The sequence below is a fragment of the Vollenhovia emeryi genome, unplaced genomic scaffold, assembly GCF_000949405.1.
Source record: "Vollenhovia emeryi isolate VEMERY1.0 unplaced genomic scaffold, V.emery_V1.0 DF939130.1, whole genome shotgun sequence".
Classification (NCBI taxonomy): Eukaryota; Metazoa; Arthropoda; class Insecta; order Hymenoptera; family Formicidae; genus Vollenhovia; species Vollenhovia emeryi.
In genome coordinates this window covers 330,068-348,623 of record NW_011967236.1, presented here as the reverse complement: position 1 = coordinate 348,623, position 18,556 = coordinate 330,068, and the positions used below count along the sequence as shown (strand labels likewise).

The 18,556-nt window shown below is 37.4% G+C and overlaps 4 protein-coding genes across 6 annotated transcripts; 1 reads left to right on the top strand and 3 right to left on the bottom strand.

The window, feature by feature from the left end:
- Positions 1-592: 592 nt before the first annotated feature.
- Positions 593-2,393, bottom strand: LOC105568260 (protein lin-7 homolog C). The gene is made up of 5 exons (XM_012023764.1): positions 2,072-2,393; positions 1,905-1,946; positions 1,691-1,803; positions 1,210-1,455; positions 593-1,136 (listed from the first exon to the last, which is right to left on the bottom strand). Exons 1-5 carry the CDS (start codon positions 2,106-2,108, stop codon positions 978-980), a joined length of 597 nt encoding a protein of 198 aa, XP_011879154.1. The 5' UTR covers positions 2,109-2,393; the 3' UTR covers positions 593-977.
- A 1,815-nt stretch (positions 2,394-4,208) lies between these two features.
- On the top strand, positions 4,209-8,444 carry LOC105568258 (hexamerin-like). The gene is made up of 7 exons (XM_012023762.1): positions 4,209-4,767; positions 5,045-5,658; positions 5,788-6,215; positions 6,299-6,849; positions 6,963-7,099; positions 7,185-7,473; positions 7,550-8,444. Exons 1-7 carry the CDS (start codon positions 4,680-4,682, stop codon positions 8,329-8,331), a joined length of 2,889 nt encoding a protein of 962 aa, XP_011879152.1. The 5' UTR covers positions 4,209-4,679; the 3' UTR covers positions 8,332-8,444.
- Positions 8,445-8,487: 43 nt separating this feature from the next.
- Positions 8,488-14,548, bottom strand: LOC105568259 (troponin C). Its single transcript, XM_012023763.1, has 5 exons — positions 14,170-14,548; positions 10,032-11,301; positions 9,809-9,949; positions 9,116-9,536; positions 8,488-8,748 (listed from the first exon to the last, which is right to left on the bottom strand). The coding sequence occupies exons 3-5, from the start codon at positions 9,809-9,811 to the stop codon at positions 8,720-8,722; spliced, it is 453 nt and encodes a 150-aa protein (XP_011879153.1). The 5' UTR covers positions 9,812-9,949; positions 10,032-11,301; positions 14,170-14,548; the 3' UTR covers positions 8,488-8,719.
- Positions 14,549-14,629: 81 nt separating this feature from the next.
- Positions 14,630-18,550, bottom strand: LOC105568257. Of its 3 annotated transcripts, XR_001009425.1 has the most exons (4): positions 18,498-18,550; positions 18,070-18,412; positions 15,020-16,180; positions 14,630-14,912 (listed from the first exon to the last, which is right to left on the bottom strand). XR_001009425.1 is itself a non-coding variant. In XM_012023760.1 (3 exons), exons 2-3 carry the CDS (start codon positions 18,236-18,238, stop codon positions 15,729-15,731), a joined length of 621 nt encoding a protein of 206 aa, XP_011879150.1. In that variant the 5' UTR covers positions 18,239-18,412; positions 18,496-18,550; the 3' UTR covers positions 14,630-15,728. The 3 variants fall into 3 exon arrangements, 2 of the variants coding, with proteins under 2 accessions (XP_011879150.1, XP_011879151.1); XM_012023760.1 differs by having other exon boundaries at positions 14,630-16,180; positions 18,496-18,550; XM_012023761.1 differs by having other exon boundaries at positions 14,630-16,180; positions 18,507-18,550.
- Between the last annotated feature and the right edge of the window lie 6 nt (positions 18,551-18,556).

Here is an 18,556-nt window from a genome sequence, read left to right as displayed (position 1 = left end):
TGCATTTGCTTATAGACCAATCAAATTCGTTATGCATATGCTTGTGCACTTATGCAAAAGTGTGTGCTCCCCGCTTTAGGGCCATCTCACACAAAATTGCATAGCTGCATGTGCATGTAGTATAATCATAGAATAACTAGTAGATCCACCCCTCCATTCGTTTCATTTTGCGTCGGTCCCTTCTGCGCACCCGACATTGTTCTGAATAGACCAATGAGAGAAAAGTTGATGTGTAATTTCAAAATGGCTGCTTACCTTCTCGACAGCCATTGGTCATTTCTCTTAAAATACTTAAGACATTAGTATCTATATTCGTATTCAGTATTTCTAAATCTCTAAAAAAATTTTGAAAATTCGGTAAAAATATGTTAATTAAAAGTATCATTTAATGCGCATACAATCATTGAATTTGTATCATTTTCGCTTTTTAGTTCAATAACTGGTACAACTAGTATTGTTTTCCCAATTGCTGAGACAAAAGTTTTGTATAAACATATTAGTTTTTTATTTTGTTAGTAATTACATTATTTATTAAGAATAGAAATATAAAACTACTTTCTTATTAGGTAATTAGGTCAATTATTGGAGGACATTTTTATATCACCTCTACTGGTTTTCTTTTTATCAGTTCATTCATACATTATAGTTTTCAAGTGACTTATTATTCGTATAACAAATGATAAAATTTTCAAATTTGCACGCAGCGTTAGCAATATAATCTATTAAATATTCGAACATTGGAATACGTATTTAAAAATTAATCACATAAACGTAGTATAAAGAATTGAGCATAAAGAACCAGAGTATGTGGGTCACATTTATTAATGAATGAGAATATGAATATAATTATTAGAATGTTGAACGCTAGCTAAGTTATAACTATATAGAGCATAAATAGTTTAAATGTATAGATGTATAGATAAATCATAGTCGATAAATTTGTCTTTAGTGAATTAAATATTTTGCACTTATAATATTTATTGCATATGCTGACGTCTACGGGCAGCCCGCTGTTTGTCAAAACGTAATTCCATTTCTTCGAGCACACGTGGAGTATAACGAACTACTAACTTGACGGAATTTTGTGCCTGCTTCAATAATTCAACCGCCTTTTCGTGATTCTCACCTTCGACGCACTAAAACGAAATTATCTCATCATTATAAAATACTTATCTTCGACAAATAAAAGCGGCAGGAACGTCTACTAACCACTCCGTTAACGGACAAAAGTTGATCCCCACGTTTTAAGCCACCGTGTCTGTCGGCGACACCGCCAGGGATAATGCGAGATATATAAATCGGCGAGTTCTGTTCTTTACCCCCCATTACATTGAAGCCAAGTCCTTCCTCAGTTTTCGGTAATTCGACCACGCGTGGATGCGCGTGACCCTCGCTAGCCGCAAATGCGGCGACGGTCGCTTTCGCTGTCGCAGACGCCCGTACGTCCTGTGAACCCTGAAACAAATAGTCATTACTGATTGTAATTACGACTACGAATAAAGAGAATCTATCAGGCCCGGTCTACAATGAGTTGTTAGTCGTTAGTCAAAGTCAGAACTGCACGTCGATCCTCTTTCTTCCTGTGGGTGGAAGAAAAAGGACCGACATAGAGTTCCGACTTCTGACTAACAACTCATTGTAAACCGGGCCTTAAATTGAAACATTGGTCATTTGTCGCTCGTATTCTAACCTGAATATCAACAGTCTCGTATACATGCTCGTATACCTCCCGTACCGCGCTGAGAAAATCGCTTTGTAATACTTTTTGTAACGCTGCCAATTTTGTTGTGGGAACCTCTCCTCCTAAAAAAACAATTATTTCACAAGATTTAACGATCTGGCCAATGTTTTTACAAACAATTATTGTCAAAATATACGAAATGCTTTGTTCCACAACTGCCTACCTTTTTGCAGTTTATCTAACAATTCTATAGACCTCTTGACATCTGCAAGGAAAAAGGGTGAAATTTTATGCAACTTATTGGAACAGGCGCTAAAATAATCGTCGTTCGACATTTACATAATGAAATAATACATTTGTATAATCGAAACTTGATTAGTAAAAATTTACCTCTTGCTAGAGTAAGAGGCTCGCCCATGGTAGCCATATTTTTATGTTACAATTTATGATTTTCCTCCTCTTCTATGTGCATGCGCTGGCAAACATCGACAAATATGCAATTCAACGCAATATATTAACTCGCCACCGTAATACTGCGTTCAAGTAATGCCGAGTACTCTCAATAGTAAATAGGTCAGTGCTCAGTTCCACTCGCTCAAATCGATGAGATTAAAGTCAACAGCACACGACCATGGACAGACATAGGAAAGTAGGGACGGGCATGCACGCACTAGCTCCACAGATGACTATACTAAACTAGACTGCTATCTCGGACTCCGGACTTGCGTCGCATGAGGTTTCCGGCTGTACTAAAGAAAATGGCGGTAATCCGGGTACTTTTATGCGGTTCAAACTCAATTTCGCATTTTACCTTTGAAACGGCATAACATTTTCATCCACTTGGTGGACACCTCTCGATTTCTTATCCATTTTTACTTTAAATCCTGAAAATTTTCCGTTCGTACGAAATCATTTCAATTACACTCCGTTTCTATATATTAATAGAAATTTATTTTACATCTATTTTAATCTATGATATTTCAAGATTTTATTCTTTTCCATAGTTAATGATGGATAAAATATCAAGTTAAAGTTTATCACAACTTCATTGCAAGGAAAGAACAAATATAGATAACCTGATAACTCGGCATTGCTCATAATCTTTAAACGTTCTTTACGCTAAATATAAGTATACTTCAAAAACGATAAATGGAAATGTGTGCAGTAAAATAAACAGTTCAGATTATGTTCTTAAAATAGCCTTTTAAAATACTTGATGATTTTTGAAGTGCTTATCTCAAAAATAATAATAAAATCTAACAAAATTATTGTATATATTATATACAAAAACAAGTTATTGTTGTAAAATTAAATAAATATTTATAAAAAATTGGATTACATTCATGTATAAAGATATGTTGCATTCTTATAAATTAATGTAGTAATGTCTCAAAAATTTATTTATTAAAAACTAGTTCTTTATTTGTTAAAAAATAATTCAACATAATTATGATATATTTAAAAAATTTGTATGTGTTTGAAAAAAAATTAGAATGCCTCAATGTAGTATTGAATAACACATAAATTACATCAGACTAATACATATGTGCGCGAGATGATAACCGATTATCACACATTGACGTATGGAAAGTTTGAAGCACATATCAGATAAGTGAAGCACGTGAAGTAACAAATATTGCCATACGTTTTAGTATTAAATTATTTACTACAGATATTATTCAACAATTCTAATTCAATAGCTAATTAAAATGTAATATTTACTGTTTATTTGTGTAAACAGTAAATTATAAATTTATATAATAGATTTATATACGTATATAACTAAAATGTTATTTATATTTGAGTATCTTAAAAGAAGTTTTTGAGGTTTACCTATTTAATTACAAAAACCATCTGCGGTCAGACTGGATCTCGGTCTAATACTATATGCGTAAATTTTTATATACTGTTTCCAGATTCCAACTGTGCGCCGATTATTTGTCGGTTTTTTAAGTTTAATCGTGATTAATGCGTGCAACTTTATGCAATTTTATGAATTCTGTGTTATGTCTTATATCGATACAGCTATTCATTTCATGACACTTTAATCTTATTGCTTTCCTAACTAAGAATACAGCAGTTAAAAGGAATCGATAGCACTACATTTATGTAAAGCTATCTATAAATAATTAATAAATATCTATAAATAAAGCTATAAGTAAAGCTGTAAATAAAATTTACGAAGCCGGTGATCACGCTAGGGCTTTATAGGACTTATAGAATTTTTATATACCTTTTTGCATAATATAAAACTATTTTTATTTGCAAATTATTTGTTTTAATTCTCACGATATATCGAGAGATGAAAGAAATTCCTTACTCAAATTTTTTTTATATTCTCCACGTTTAATTATACAAAATTGCAAATAAAAATAAATTTTTCGGAATTGATTTGGATTAATTTATGCTTATTTAAATTATTTAAAGATATATCAGTTATATATAAAATCATATATTAATGTATAGAATATACACGGTCGGTCTCGCACGCGTGTACTAGCTACGCTTACACTTGGCGCGAGACACATACCGTGTCTCGTGATATATTTGAATAAGATTTTCAGAAATATTTATACAAACAGGACGAGTTTTCCGGAATCTCTTATATCTCGCTTTTGTTTTAACGGAGTGTGATTTTACTTTCACAGAAATTGTATATTTGTATGTACAAGTAGAAAAATTATATCTGCTTAAAAATGCAAGTGTTAGCGGTAGAATTAAAGAGAACAAAATTAGCAAAAATGAAGGCAATTACAAAACTCCGATCCCGTAACTGATGTTGCAACTTTGTCTCGCCCAAAAGAATTTTTATCATTAACCTTCGATTAACTTTCGATCTGTCCGAAATAACAAGGGGTATCGCGTAGACAGTGGAATCTTGCACGGTGGTAGGTCAATGGGTCGCCACCGATAATGCTTTTGTTCGATACGATTTTGGTATAAAAGACTCGCATCGCTCGATGGACAGCATGCGGCAAACGGCATTAACAGCATCACAATGAGGTGCGCGATCGTTCTACTGGCTCTGGCAGCTTTTGGGGCGGCTCTACCCCAACAGCAGCAACAGCAGCTGAAACAACATGCTGGTAAGTAATTGCTATTCCTTCGGGTTACTATGTTCTTTCTAGCTCTATCTTGCTCTGTTTATATATCGCTCTCTATTTCTTAAAAAACCGAAGGTTGTATAACTTTTGCAAAAAAATTACCACCGCTTCTATCGTCCCTAATATTTTATACCATTTATATTTTACTAAGCGTTTTATACATGCAAATACCTAGTAGTTAATGTCGCGGAATATTAATATTATTGTGTCAATTCGTGGAACGCGACTAAAGTCAACCGCTTTTTTAATTCTCTTTTAGCTGACCAAGATCTTTTGAAGAAACAACAAGACGTAATACTATTGCTGCAACACATTACCCAAGAAATCCCGAATGAGCAGCTGCAGATCCTTGGTACCACCTATGACATCCAGAACAACTACCAGCAATATGAAAATCCGATCCTTGTCAAGTACTATGCGGGTGCTGTACAGGCCGGTCTGGTTCAGCCAAAGGGCACCGCCTATTCGAGTTCCGTCAGCCAGCTTCGCAAAGAAGTCTCCCTCCTGCACAGAGTCTTATTAGGCGCCAAGACCTACCAGACTTTCCTGGCAACCGCCGCATGGGCCCGCGTCCACGTTAACGAAGGACAGTTTATCAAGGCTTTCATTGGAGCCGTTCTTCAGCATCCTGAGACTCAGGGTCTCATTCTGCCGCCTTGGTACGAAATCATTCCTCAGCACTACTTTGATGCTAGAGTGATCCAGGAAGCCCAGAACGCTATTGCACAAGGTGTCAACTGGAACCAACTTGTAATCCCCGTCAACTATTCCGCCCAATTGTCCGGCAGTGAGCAACAACTCTCCTACTTCACGCAAGACGTCGGCCTCTCAAACTACTACGGCTACGTGAATCTCGCTGGATACCTGTCGGAAGTGAGTACATACTTCATTTAATACAAAGGTATAATTGCAAAACAATCTTTCATGTAGGAGAAAAATAGATTAGTTTCTTTCATTAAAAATCATGTTTTCTATATTAATATTCTTTAAATATAACATCAGCACGGACAGCAAGTGCCTCCGCCATACCAACAACAAGGTGTTCAGAATCAGGAGGGTCATATTGGCCACGGATCTATCTACTATTATCTCCACCAACAACTGCTGGCTCATTATGAACTGAACCGTCTCGCAAACGGACTGGGCCCAATCCATCACACCGATTACGTCAACGTACAAGCGCCGTATCAACCGCACCTCCGTCACACGAACGGACTCGAATTCCCTGGACGCCCTCACCATCTGCAGCTTAGCCCCTACAACCACCATCTTGTCCATACTGTCCAGAAGATCGAACAGAGATTGATCGAAGCTATTGACTCTGGCCATGTCATCACTCCGCAAGGCGCCTTCCTCTCTCTTTATCAGCCGCAAGGTTTGAATATTCTTGGAGAAATCATCGAAGGAACTGGCCGCAGTGTTAACCCAAGGTGAATTTTCAACTGTTCATTCGACTGATCAATGTTAGTCACTTACCAATGTCGCAATACTTACGATACATTTTCTATTGCAGATACTATGGCAGTCTTCAAGCCGCCGCGCGTCAACTTCTCGGTAATGCTCCTGAAGCGGAAAATATCTACGATTACACTCCTTCTGTTCTTGAGTTGGGACAAATCGCAGTTCAGGATCCAGCCTTCTATCAGCTCTACCAGAAAGTCATCCAGTTGTTCCAACATTACCAGAACTCGTTGCCCGCGTACCAGTACAACGACATCCACCTGCCTGGCGTTAGCATCCAGAACGTTGAAATCAGCCCGCTGGTGACTTTCTTCAACAATTACTACGTTGATCTCGACGCAGCTTCTCACCACGAAGCCGGCCAACAACAGCAAGGTCAACAACAGCAGCAGCAACAACAACAACAACAACACATTAAGGCGCAAGTGAAGAGATTGGACCACAAACCGTACGAGTACCAGATCACTGTCCAGAGCGAGCAGAACGTTCCCGGTGCCGTTGTCCGTGTCTACTTGGGACCGAAATACGACTACCATGGCAAACCCATCAGCATTTCTCACCACAGGCACCAATTCGTCGAACTCGACCAATTCATTACTGACCGTATGTACTCGATTGTTAAATTACCCATTGATATACATATGAGATATACAAATCTTTATATACACGCCCTGGTTGTTTCATTAAATAAATTGGCAAATCTTTCTGTTTTACAGTTCAGCAAGGACAGAATATCATCACTAGGCAATCTCAACAGGCACCAACCCAGAGCCACGACTACCCGTCTGTTCAAGATATTAAGCAGGGAATCAACAACGCCGTCCATGCCCAAGAACCGTACTACATCACCGAGGTAATTATTTTTCTCTCTTCCTGTCTTATATGTCAGCGACAATTATCAATGAATAATGCAAAGTTAAACGTTAATATTTTTTTAGCCACACCAGATCTTCGGTTTCCCAGCTAGGCTGGCTCTGCCCAAGGGTCATCACGGTGAAGGTTTCCCAGTTCAGCTGTTTGTTGTGATCTCTCAACCGGGACAACAAAACGTGCCTTATGGACCAGTGGTCTCGGAGCAATATCAGACCTACCAACACGGCGAATATCAAGTAGTCGGCACCGAGGACTACCAGCAAATCCAGCATCAAGGTAGCAAAGTCGTTGGTGTAAAACAAACTGTGGAGGTTGTACCAGAGAATCTGCCGACCGGTCAGCAAGAGAATCAAGGTATGTCGATATCAGAGGGACGAGGCCGCTCGTCGTTCAATAAATGGCAGAAAAATAAGCAATTTCTTTTTTACAGCTGTAAGGAATCATTATGCTCACATCTATACTCAGCAACATGGACACTACCCGTACACGCACTCTCATTACCAAGTAGGCCAAGGACAGGTCTATGGAGAGGGACAAAATGTCTTTGGTGCGCAAGGTCAATACTATGAACAAGGACAACAAGGACAACATGGACAACATGGACAATATGCCCAAGGACATCAACAATGGGGTCAATGGGGTCAATCTCAGGGTATCTACCAAGGACAGCAGGGACAACAGTATCAACAACAGTACCAACATGGTCAACAAAGTACAGTAGGAGTCCAAGGTGGAGTACCACCAACTGGTGTACATGGCTCGCAGCAGGGTATCCATGGAGCCCAAGGAGTTCAATCAGGTGTACAAGGTGTCCAAGGTACGCAATATTCCGGAGTACAGGGAACTCAAGGCGTCCACAGCGGCATTCAGTCTGGAATCCAGGGCAAATACCACACTACCTATCAAGGACAAAGCCAACAGCAGCAAGGATATGGTGTAGGATATACCGGTAGCGGACAATATCACGCCGGTGGCTTCCAAGGTATCTTGGGTCAGGGACATCAAGGACAGGACGGATACGTCAGCAAATACTATCAGAATAAGCACATCTCTGAGATCATCGGTGGCGCTATCTCTCTCGACGGTAAACCCCTTGGTTACCCGTTGGACAGACCCTTGACCACTGGTGCTCTTTCCGTCCCTAATGTCTACGTTCACACCGTCCACATTCATCATGAAGGCCAACCTACCAACGAAGTGTACTATCAGTAAAATGTTCCTATAAATCAAATATAATATATGTATGGCACCGTTAGATAGAACGGTGCTTGAGCGAACACTATTTTTTCATTCAATGTAAAAAAAATGATTTATCAGTTTATTGTAGCAAATGCAATTAATAAATTGCCCTAAAAAAAAACGCAAATCTCCAGATATATTATATTTACTTATAACGTAAGGTTTCTCTTCCTATCCTCCTCTTTTCTTAAATATGCGCTTCCTCGTATGTCTTACCTATTGTAAGCACAAGTTAAGATTAACTATTGATAATAAAATTTATGGTCTTTTGCAGAATTATTATTTTATCAAGAAAGTTTATTGTCTTCTCGGCGATCTTCTTCGAGCGATGTGAATCCGCCGTCGTTTTCATGTACGACGATCATTCTCCAGTCATCATCTCCATAAATTCTATAAACAGGTTTAATTTTCATTAAGACAAACAGTAAATCAATCATTCATTTCAACAATAAGTTGTATATATGTATGTATAGTCAGAGTTAGGTAATAACTAATTAAAAGTTGAGTTAAAAAATTAATGCAAGTTAATTTCAAACGTAGATTTACTAGTAAAATGTACAGTAGAATATACACTAGCAGCAACTCCTCTATCTCACATTAGAAGAAGAAAAACACCACATAATAGGGGACTTTCCTCTACGTTCAAAATTAACTTGTATTAATTTTTTAACTTAACTTTTAATTTTACTAGACATACATATAGATACATATAATATATTAATACTCTGTATGTTGTATTGCAGGATATATTACATACCGTCAAAATCTACCGTACCGGAACCATCTGTGTCAATCTCTGCGATTATTCCATCAAGATCGGAACTAGTAAGTTTATCGTCGAGTGCCCCCAAAATCTCTTTCAACGTAGCCGTAGTAATGTATCCGTTACCCTCGCGGTCGTACAATCGAAACGCTTCCTTCAGTTCCTCCTGCATTGCCTCCGCGTCCTCCTCTTCGAGAAACCGACCCGCGATTTTGCAGAAACCGTCAAAATTCACTTTGCCGGAACCGTCGGAAACATGTTCCTCGATCAAGGCGTTCAATTCGGCATCGTCAAACAATTGTCCCATCGTATTTAATATCGTTGAGATTTTCAATGTCTCGATGAAGCCACATTTCGTTGTGTCGAACATTTGGAACGCCTTACGCATCACAGCCACTTTTTGATCGTCTTCCTCCTGCGAATGTCCAACGGAGAATCACGAATTGGTTGAGTTTACTTTTTACTTATGTATAAAAATACAGAAAGACGGTAAATGCTAGCAATTATTGATATCTAAATCCGTTTATGATCATCTTTTAATTATTTTTTATACCTACAGTGGTTTACGTATTACTGCTTTCTAAATAATGTGGAATTTATAGCTTTTTCCTACGAGTGTCGACTGTTCAATTTTCGGGGGTTTTCTTTTCGATAAACTATTTCTAAGATTATATCGCGAACTCTTACCATGATGGTTAACGTGGGACTTTTTACACCGTATTAGGCAAAACCACCAGTGGCGCACGACGGAGAACGGACGGCGGACTTGGAGAGAATTGGTTCTTCCGTCCCAGTATAAAGACTTCCTCTCCGCATCTGCTAAACCAGCTAGAAAGACGACGTACGCAAAAATAGAGCGGCGACGCCGACGAAAAATGAAATATGTTATAAGTGAATACCACAGCCTCACCGCGTTGTCGTTTACACGAAGGTCGTACAAATGCTGTTATATCGTGCGATATTGACAAGATTCGACGCAGCTAACAGATTTTGCGCGCCAAGGGGAAATTAGCAAGCTTCACGGTCACGATGATGTAAAGATGCGCCCTATACGTCGAGAATTTTCTCTAATCCTACGTGGCGTTTATTTAGGGATTAAATATTATAAGATTGAAGTTTGCGTCACCTTCCAATAACTGCATTGTAAAAGAAGTATGTAAAATTACATACATAATAAGTGTAGATTACACTATTTTACATGTAATTTTTTTACAGTGTATCCACCCATCGACACGGTTGATGCTTTTCTAGGTAGCACGAACATATGTTCATGGAGAATTCATTTTAAAGAATACATGCCGAATTAGAAAAATTAATATCTGAAAAATTCTTCAAGAATCAGGCACAATCAGTTCGTCTTAAAGTATTCCTCAGAAGTTCATTTACGGCGCATGTAACTTCCCCAGTCATTCTTATCTCCTAGAAATTCCCAAAGAATTACAATTAAGGAAGGGAGAGAGCTTGAATACTTTGCCAATTAACTGTGCTATCTGGATTAAAGTACCGGATTACTGTCAGACGAACGATACAAGAAATTAGCATGCATTATTGGTAGTGAATCCATGAATGAATTCGTACTTGCGTCCGCGTACATGCGGAGGCATGAAAAGAAAGAGGAAAGGAGAGAGAAACGTTATTATTATAACTGCAAAGCATTTACGTAACTATACAGCGATATTTTCATTATAGTTGCGCGATAAAAATAAGCGAATAGAAGAAATCCAAACGGTATATTCGAGGTAAAGACAGAAATGAAAGTTGGCTCTGCTCAACTCATTCCATCGTGTAATCGTCCGCCGGGTGGTATTCCAAGTTCGAAATGGGGCAACGTATTGCCGTTCTTAGGCCGCGCCGCCTACGCGTTCTGCGGTTGCAAACCGTTACAACGCGACTCTATCTAACATGCAACTAGAACGATGTAAAAATATATCGGGCCGCTCCTTCTCTCGCGCCCCCGGCCTCACGTGAACGATCCATCACCGTCGTTCGCGTATCTTCCAGGTGAGGGAGAAGCAGGAAATTCCTCCTACACTGGCTCCGCTGCTCGGAGACTATTACACCCGTGAACAAAATTTGACTCTTCTTTTTGGCACTAGTCTGCAAGCTTATTATCGTTTCTTGTAAAACTGTTCGCACCCAATTCAAATCCGTCTGTAGAATTCACCTAGCACGTTGGGATTCTGAAAGAAATTCTGTTATTAGATTAGTTAGATAACTACTCGGAGAGAAGTTCGTCTCAAAAGTTGTCCTGAAAATTATGGCATTTCGAGGACTTTTTTGCAATTTTAACATTTTACTAATAATTATACTTAGCATACATTTTGCTTGTAGAATGTATGGTAAAATTTCAAAAACTCTCAGGAAGGTCTTCAAAATGCCATCGTAAATGTAGCATGTCGGAATAGACAGAACTGAAAGCTATCAGAATTGCCATTTTTGCATATTTAACTGGGTTTTTCTCAAAGTCCTGACACGCTACAGAAATTCTGCAGAGGGATTTGAATTCTGCATGAAAAAAATCTACCAGAAATGCTAGCGTTCAGATCAGTACCAAAATTCTTATCTGACAAAGTTATCAGTTGGACGTTGCCGATGGAACATTCATTTGCCGTGGGGAACAAATTACTCAACGCTATGACAATATTATCGCGCGTGTGAGTCGTCTCCGCGCGTGACGCACGCTAAATAGTCTTATTAGAAATATTTTTGGTGTATCCACGCGTGGCCGACCAAGATAGACAAATCCGATGGCTATTGCACTATCGTGCCAAATTTTGCGGGGCAATTTCAACTCGCGCGCGTGGACCAAATTAACGGGATTTCTCAATCTCAACTTCACGCGCGGACATTTCCGAGAATTAAAACGTTTTATCTCTTACAAGAAACTCGGGAGAGAGTTGACCCACGTTTATAAAACGATTCAAAATATCTTTTCTATATAAGTTCACCGTTATCACGTTATACTCGAGCGGTGCAACCCAAGGGGAACAGGAAAGTCAAAATAATGTCAATTTGACGTCATACTCATGTTTCGGTCATGATTTAGTTAATATACATATATGACGTCAGGTTGACATTAAAGTATTTTGACTTTTCTATTCTCATCGGGAAGAAGTCATAATCAAGTCGAAATGACTAAAAGCACAGCCATCTTATGAAGTCATATTTAATATAATTGGCATGGCAAAGCTTTTATTTTGTGTCTGTTGAATATTTAAACGGAACAGCAGAAAATCAATGCCTCAAAAATAAAATATTTTTACAAATTTGTAAAATATAATAATATCTACGAGATCCTTATCATTTCGCACGCACGATCGATTTGCGTTCTCTCGGTAAGAGCCAAAATACACTAATAAAAAAGTCAAATTATGCTTCCGGTAAAAGAGTTAAATAGTATCAGCTTGACTTTCTGGAAATGATTACTTTTCGATGATCTTGAAGCTTTTAAATAACTTCTTGTTCTGCTTGGGTACGTGAAGTATATGTATAACAGCATAAAAAAAAACTATCATTTTTAAATGAAGTTCGATGAAACCTCTTAGATACCGTAACTCTTCCTTTCAGTTTCCCCTTCAAGTGTAAGCGAAACTGTAACATGAAAGAACGATATTATTATAACTGTTTGCTTGTCTCGGCGATATTTATTAGCTCTATTGAAGCCAAGTATATAAAACAGATTCTATATATTTCGCGTTTAACGTTGACTTGAATTGAATGATTCGAATTTTACGAGGCTCGTTTTCGTGCATTGGAATAAAACTTGTTGTCACATTGTAGCTATTAATCGTACGTCTTATATCACTCAGCAGATAAAACTGCTTCAGATGATATGCGTCTATATCAATATTGGTTGCTGCATCATTACTCGCAGTCAATCTGGAAAAATTGTTGTACTTGTAAAAATGTTGAAATATCCCAAATAGCATAGGTAAGTGTTGAGACAGAATTTTTTTAAAACATTTTTTTAAATTTGATAAAGAACTCAGAGTTGATAATATAAAAGTGAATTCTTAGAAATGTTTTTAAAACAGAACTGGGATAAAACAGAATTTATTTCATAATTCGAGAATTCAAAAAGAATTCTTAAATTTTCTATGCTATTTTGAGATTTTTCTTTCTCTCGCAATATGATTAGCTAAATGAATAAATACAATGATAAAGATACGTTATACACGTATCGTATAAAATTGCACAAATATCAAAAGACTTGGCAAAACTTCAGTTCTACGATCTAAATTTCTTCGTTGAAATTATAGAAGTAGAATTGTTATTACTCATCATTAATAAATTATAATCGAAACTGTAAGAGTTATTCGACAAACGGATGAAAAGCGTGACGTAACTTTACTGTAAGATCGCTATTGAATCGCGTAATAATAACAGACTATATTTGGACAGTATACAATTTTCAAAAATTATTGAAAATAATTAAGTACTAAATTCACATGCTCAGATAATAAATAATTTCTTTTCGTAATATTTTCTGCTGTAGAAAACATTCCTTCAGAGCCAGGAATAGCTGAATGGAAGAAACGGGAATAGCCTAAATAAATCCTAACTATAGCGCTGAGCAATTAGTTTCCCCGTTCTATCTCTCGCTCTATCTCTCGTAATAGATGGTTTAAAGCCAATTTAATAAACTCGGCCCTTCAAAGATTAAGATCCGAATTATGGTCTGAATAGCTCGTATCTCCAAATCTGAGTAATTAGGTAATTTGATGAATTAATCATCCGAACATCAAAATATTAGCAAATTGAAATCGTCTTTAGTTCTGGCAATAATACGACGTATAATATGCAATCAAAATGAAAACGACATGATCTTAGAATATAACAATGACTACACGAAACAATATAATATAAGAATATAACATCGATATCTTCAGCTTCGCTATTTTTGTAAGGGATCCTGGCAATTGCAATGCACTCAACGCTGAAAAACAGAAATTTTTTTCCAAAGAAATAAAACAATAAAAAGGTACAAACATCACTGTTATCTATGATAATAAATTATTTATTGTGCGATGAACTTGCTATATACTTGCATGTGAAAATCTCATATCATCTTTAAACTCCAAGCGAATGAGCTTCATAATTATACGAATAACGTGTCCACATGTACGAATGAGTTAGTAACGATGAACACCAATTGTACGAGTAACTTCGAAATGTGAAGATGCTAGAAACAGATGCTAAGAATAAATAGGCGCATGACAAGTAAGAGCCGCTTCTAAAATCATCTCAACTATATTCCACCCTGTTTCACAAATGCGACGATTTTCATGGAAAATGGTAGAATTTTTCCACCATATTTCACAAAATATACTCTTTACATCAAATAAATAGCTTCTCAGTGACAAATGTGACGATAACGATCACATTTATTTAGAGCGTGGACGAGCTTGTCAATGTAATTTATGACATTGATAAAGAATTCTTATATATATACTATATGACCACATTTTTCAGCAACATGATGACACTGTATGAATAATTACGATGAAGTTAGTAAGAAAAATTTTTATATTTTAAAAAGACAAGGTACATTTTCGGTAAATTCGTAGCAAAATCTTGCGGGAGAAAATAATTACCATAGATCACATATCAAAATATGATAGACAAAATGTCGTGATATACAATCCTGATATATAAATTGCAGTAAATATAAATTACAGTACGCAAGTCTTGAAACTGGAGCGACCATTCTGTTGGAAAATTGTACTTTGATGGTGTCGTTATCGGAATAGATCGTTCTCTTAAAACTTCTAGTTAGACGAAAAATCTCCGCCTAAATGATAAATCAAGATAACAAACAATTAATATATATTTGCACATTGCTAAATATTAATATTAGACGATCGTCATCAGTCGTTATTATTTATGAAAAGATCATACTTGCAATCATTTGCGTGTTTCTCCAATATTTAAATAGGCCGACCAAATATTATCTTTCCATACACAAGTCTTATACAAGTAAAAAAGTTGACTATACAAATTGTATTCATGGATGATTTATCGTGCGCCCTTTTTAACCTGTTTATTAAAAAGAGCACTCGGTAAATCCCTGATATTTGGCATACACTTCGGATCGTTTTTTAATCAACTATATTAATTGTGTCAGAAAGCTGTTCCTTCTCGCTAAAACTTAATTGTATCGTATAAAATGTATCAAATTGCTACAAGAAAATCACAAATTTCATTTTCTTACTGTGTAGAAATAAATATGTAAAGGAGATAAAAAGAGTGATACGATTTTCGCACGTTACTTACATATAGATTGCAATTTATATCTCGCTTTGATAAATTGGCGATACTTTCTGACACATGTAAATTACATATGAAAATTGCACTTAAATTTATATTCCGTTGTTAATTAATTTGCAAGCTGATAGCAAAATTGACGCTATCGTTATACATCATAAGGGTCATCTATTATCGAACAATTGTTACACGACAACCAATAGACAGCATAGACTTTTTTATACCACCTTGAGAATTGACATTTTTTTATATCAAGTACGTATGACCAGACAGTATGTGGAATCTCGAATGATAGTTGTCTGAAATATAGAACGTTGAATAGCCAAAGTTAGTTTCATATTTCTTACAATTCCTTCAGCGTTGATACCGTAAAAACTTCCACAAAGCATATGCAATACTGCATCAGATCGGTATACGGTATATTGTACCGATAGCAAAATTCCTCTACAAAGAAACGTTCAAAAGTATAGGAAGCGACTAAACTAATGACATTATAATTGTCGTTTTTCAAGCCGAGTATCGTTATCGCCAATATCTGCAGCACGACAGTGATATTGGTCAAAAAACGTAGCTTCCTGATTTGGCTTTCCTTGTGCTTCATCGCTAGTGGAAAGAATATCGGTACTGTACCAAGAAACAGTAATAGCATACGAATCTTTTCATCTATCTGATATGCACTTAATATACCAGACGTCAGTAGTGCCAAAGGAACGATTTCAATGACGTTGGAAAACCAATCGTAAAAACTTCGGAAGCATCTTGCTGAAGGTGTCGATGACGAAGTAAATGGGATTCCTAAAACATTGAAATAATAATTAGAAACTTATTCAATGAAAAAAACATATATACGCATGATACATTTAAGTGAGAACTTTACTTTAAGCAGATAAGACTTGAAAAGGATACAAGATTCAATGTTATAACTGTGCAATAGTTTATAAAAAATAAGGTATACGCAAATAAATGTAATTTGATCACATGACCATACTATAAATTATTAGATCGTTAATTGTTGGAACATGTAAGAAATAATATTACGCCAAAAAAAGAGAGTAAAATTACGATATAACGAAATAAGTGGTGCTCATCAAAACTCACATCAAGTACAAAGAAATTTTATATCATCGTGAACATGTGTGCTAAAACATTTCGATAAACATGCACGTGAGGACGAGAGCTTCCAAGGTGCTGAATCGTAAAATGTAGAATTTTCTAATGCATATATATATGTACATACACTGATACATCGTCTAAAGTAGCTTAAAATCTTTTCAAAAGGAAGTAAAAGTGGCAATGGCAATACAAAATACCGCTAATCTTTGGTCGAAATATACTTTGGAGAAATGTGGAACTCTTAAATTTAAGGCAAATACATTTTACAATTGAATACGTTCTTGTGACAGTTCCTCACGTGTTCCAACAATAGCAAATAATTTACACGAATTACCATGAATCCTTAACGTTGGCAAATGTGGAAAACATCTTCCTCTCCCGTTCCTGATTTAGACACAAAAATTAAATACCGTGTGTGGCCATGTGTCATTTTGTATCAATCATTTCTTCACTGTGACCCCCCAAAGTTATGACATGGAATCTTAGGTGGTCCATACCTATAAGTTATTGCATCTTAAACGAAACGGGTAGCAATTCAAAAAGAGCAAATTGTCAAAAGTACACAGGTATGTTGCAGAGTTGGGAGAAACAAATATGCCGGGGATTCCACAACTGAAAGAACAACGCCGCGGCTACATGTGTACAATCTAATCGGTCGTCATCTCATTCTAGGATTACGTGAAAATCGCGACAGCCGCGATAAGAAAAGAAATCAAGAGCGAGATAAAATAAAACATTGAAACATGCTAATAGAAATTTTCCCAGATAGCCAAATCCGCTGGAACAGATTTCATCAAATGCCCAGCACAAATTTTCAGTCTCCTCTCTCGAATTAAACAAGATTTAACTTGGTGCTTGTGAGAGATAAGAGTAACATAGGTTTATAATATATTCATATATTATATAAATTTAAGCTCATATATTCTTGCATTTAGTGCAAATCTTTTCTCGATGTGTCGCAATCCATGCAGCAGCATCATTTTGTTTAAGAATTTGCCGTTAAAATAAAAATATTCCTTTCTCATTGCCAATAATAAATATGGTTGTCGCTATCGATCCTGTTTTACAATAGGTCGAGGTGTAATAGCATCGGGAGTCTTTTCTGTGGATGTAAGCAGGCGACAGGGTTCAAAAGTCTCGGGCCTGTACTCTGAATCCTCTTTTATCGATAAAAGCGCCTCTAAAAGTGCCTTGTGGCCAATTGGAAGGTTTATTAGCTACTTTTATTGATAAAAGAGGGTTCAGAATGGACTTGTGTCTCTTTTTAAGGCCTGCGTCTACGATGCTAGAACTTGAACCAAGCTTGGTTCAAGTTTTAGCATCGTGGACACAGCCCTTTAGATAACAACATGGAAAAAGATAAAGGCCCGTATTCTGAATCTTCTGTTATCGAAAAAAGCGCCTCTAAAAGCGACTATCAGAAGTGACTTATCGGCCACTTTTGGAGGCACTTTTATTGATAAAAGGGAGCCGAGAATACGAGCCAGAGAGCCCAACTCTGGTTAGCGGTCAATCAGAAAACGAGAAACCGGGTCTCGAAGGCACCGCAGGCACGAAAGGCGCAGTCTTACCGAATCTGAAGATCCCCAGGATCGAATGCATGAAGAGGATTCGAAAGGCACGCAGGGACCACGTAATCGGCAGGGCCTTCGCCCGGTACGGCTCGGCGAGATGTCTCATGCATACCGCAGTCACCAGCAGCTTGACGAGATGCGCCACGACACTGCTCGCGCTCACCATGATCACCGTCTCGTCGTCTCCTCGGGCAATTCGCGATCGCTCAATCGGGAACGGCCGAGCGAATCTTCCATCCGAGATGCCGGTGTCGATCTCGCGCTCTCGAGCGGCTCGTCGTGATGCCGCGCGGCGGTCTCGTCGCTCTAACCAAACGGCAGGGGACACGCGCCCGTCATCCTGAAAAACGGACGAACCAATATTAATATATTGCGAAAGTTCAGTGAATCGTAGGAAGCGGCCACGAGGAACGAAGAAACTACACCGTGAGTACCGTCGTGCTTGACCGCTCGCTGGACCGCAACCACGTAGTTGCTTGCATGA

Excerpts from the sequence above, each read along its gene's own strand:
- LOC105568257 (XM_012023760.1), bottom strand. The coding sequence starts at position 18,238 with ATGGTGAGCGCGAGCAGTGTCGTGGCGCATCTCGTCAAGCTGCTGGTG. Across the intron at positions 16,181-18,069 it reads CCTGGGGATCTTCAGATTCG|GAATCCCATTTACTTCGTCA; the intron begins GTAAGACTGCGC and ends TCAATGTTTTAG.
- LOC105568260 (XM_012023764.1), bottom strand. The coding sequence starts at position 2,108 with ATGGCTACCATGGGCGAGCCTCTTACTCTAGCAAGAG. Across the intron at positions 1,804-1,904 it reads GTTAGATAAACTGCAAAAAG|GAGGAGAGGTTCCCACAACA; the intron begins GTAGGCAGTTGT and ends TTGTTTTTTTAG. Across the intron at positions 1,456-1,690 it reads ACGAGACTGTTGATATTCAG|GGTTCACAGGACGTACGGGC; the intron begins GTTAGAATACGA and ends TATTTGTTTCAG.
- LOC105568258 (XM_012023762.1), top strand. The coding sequence starts at position 4,680 with ATGAGGTGCGCGATCGTTCTACTGGCTCTGGCAGCTTTTGGGGCGGCT. Across the intron at positions 6,216-6,298 it reads GGCCGCAGTGTTAACCCAAG|ATACTATGGCAGTCTTCAAG; the intron begins GTGAATTTTCAA and ends TTTCTATTGCAG. Across the intron at positions 7,474-7,549 it reads CGGTCAGCAAGAGAATCAAG|CTGTAAGGAATCATTATGCT; the intron begins GTATGTCGATAT and ends TCTTTTTTACAG.
- LOC105568259 (XM_012023763.1), bottom strand. Across the intron at positions 8,749-9,115 it reads CGGTACGGTAGATTTTGACG|AATTTATGGAGATGATGACT; the intron begins GTATGTAATATA and ends ACCTGTTTATAG.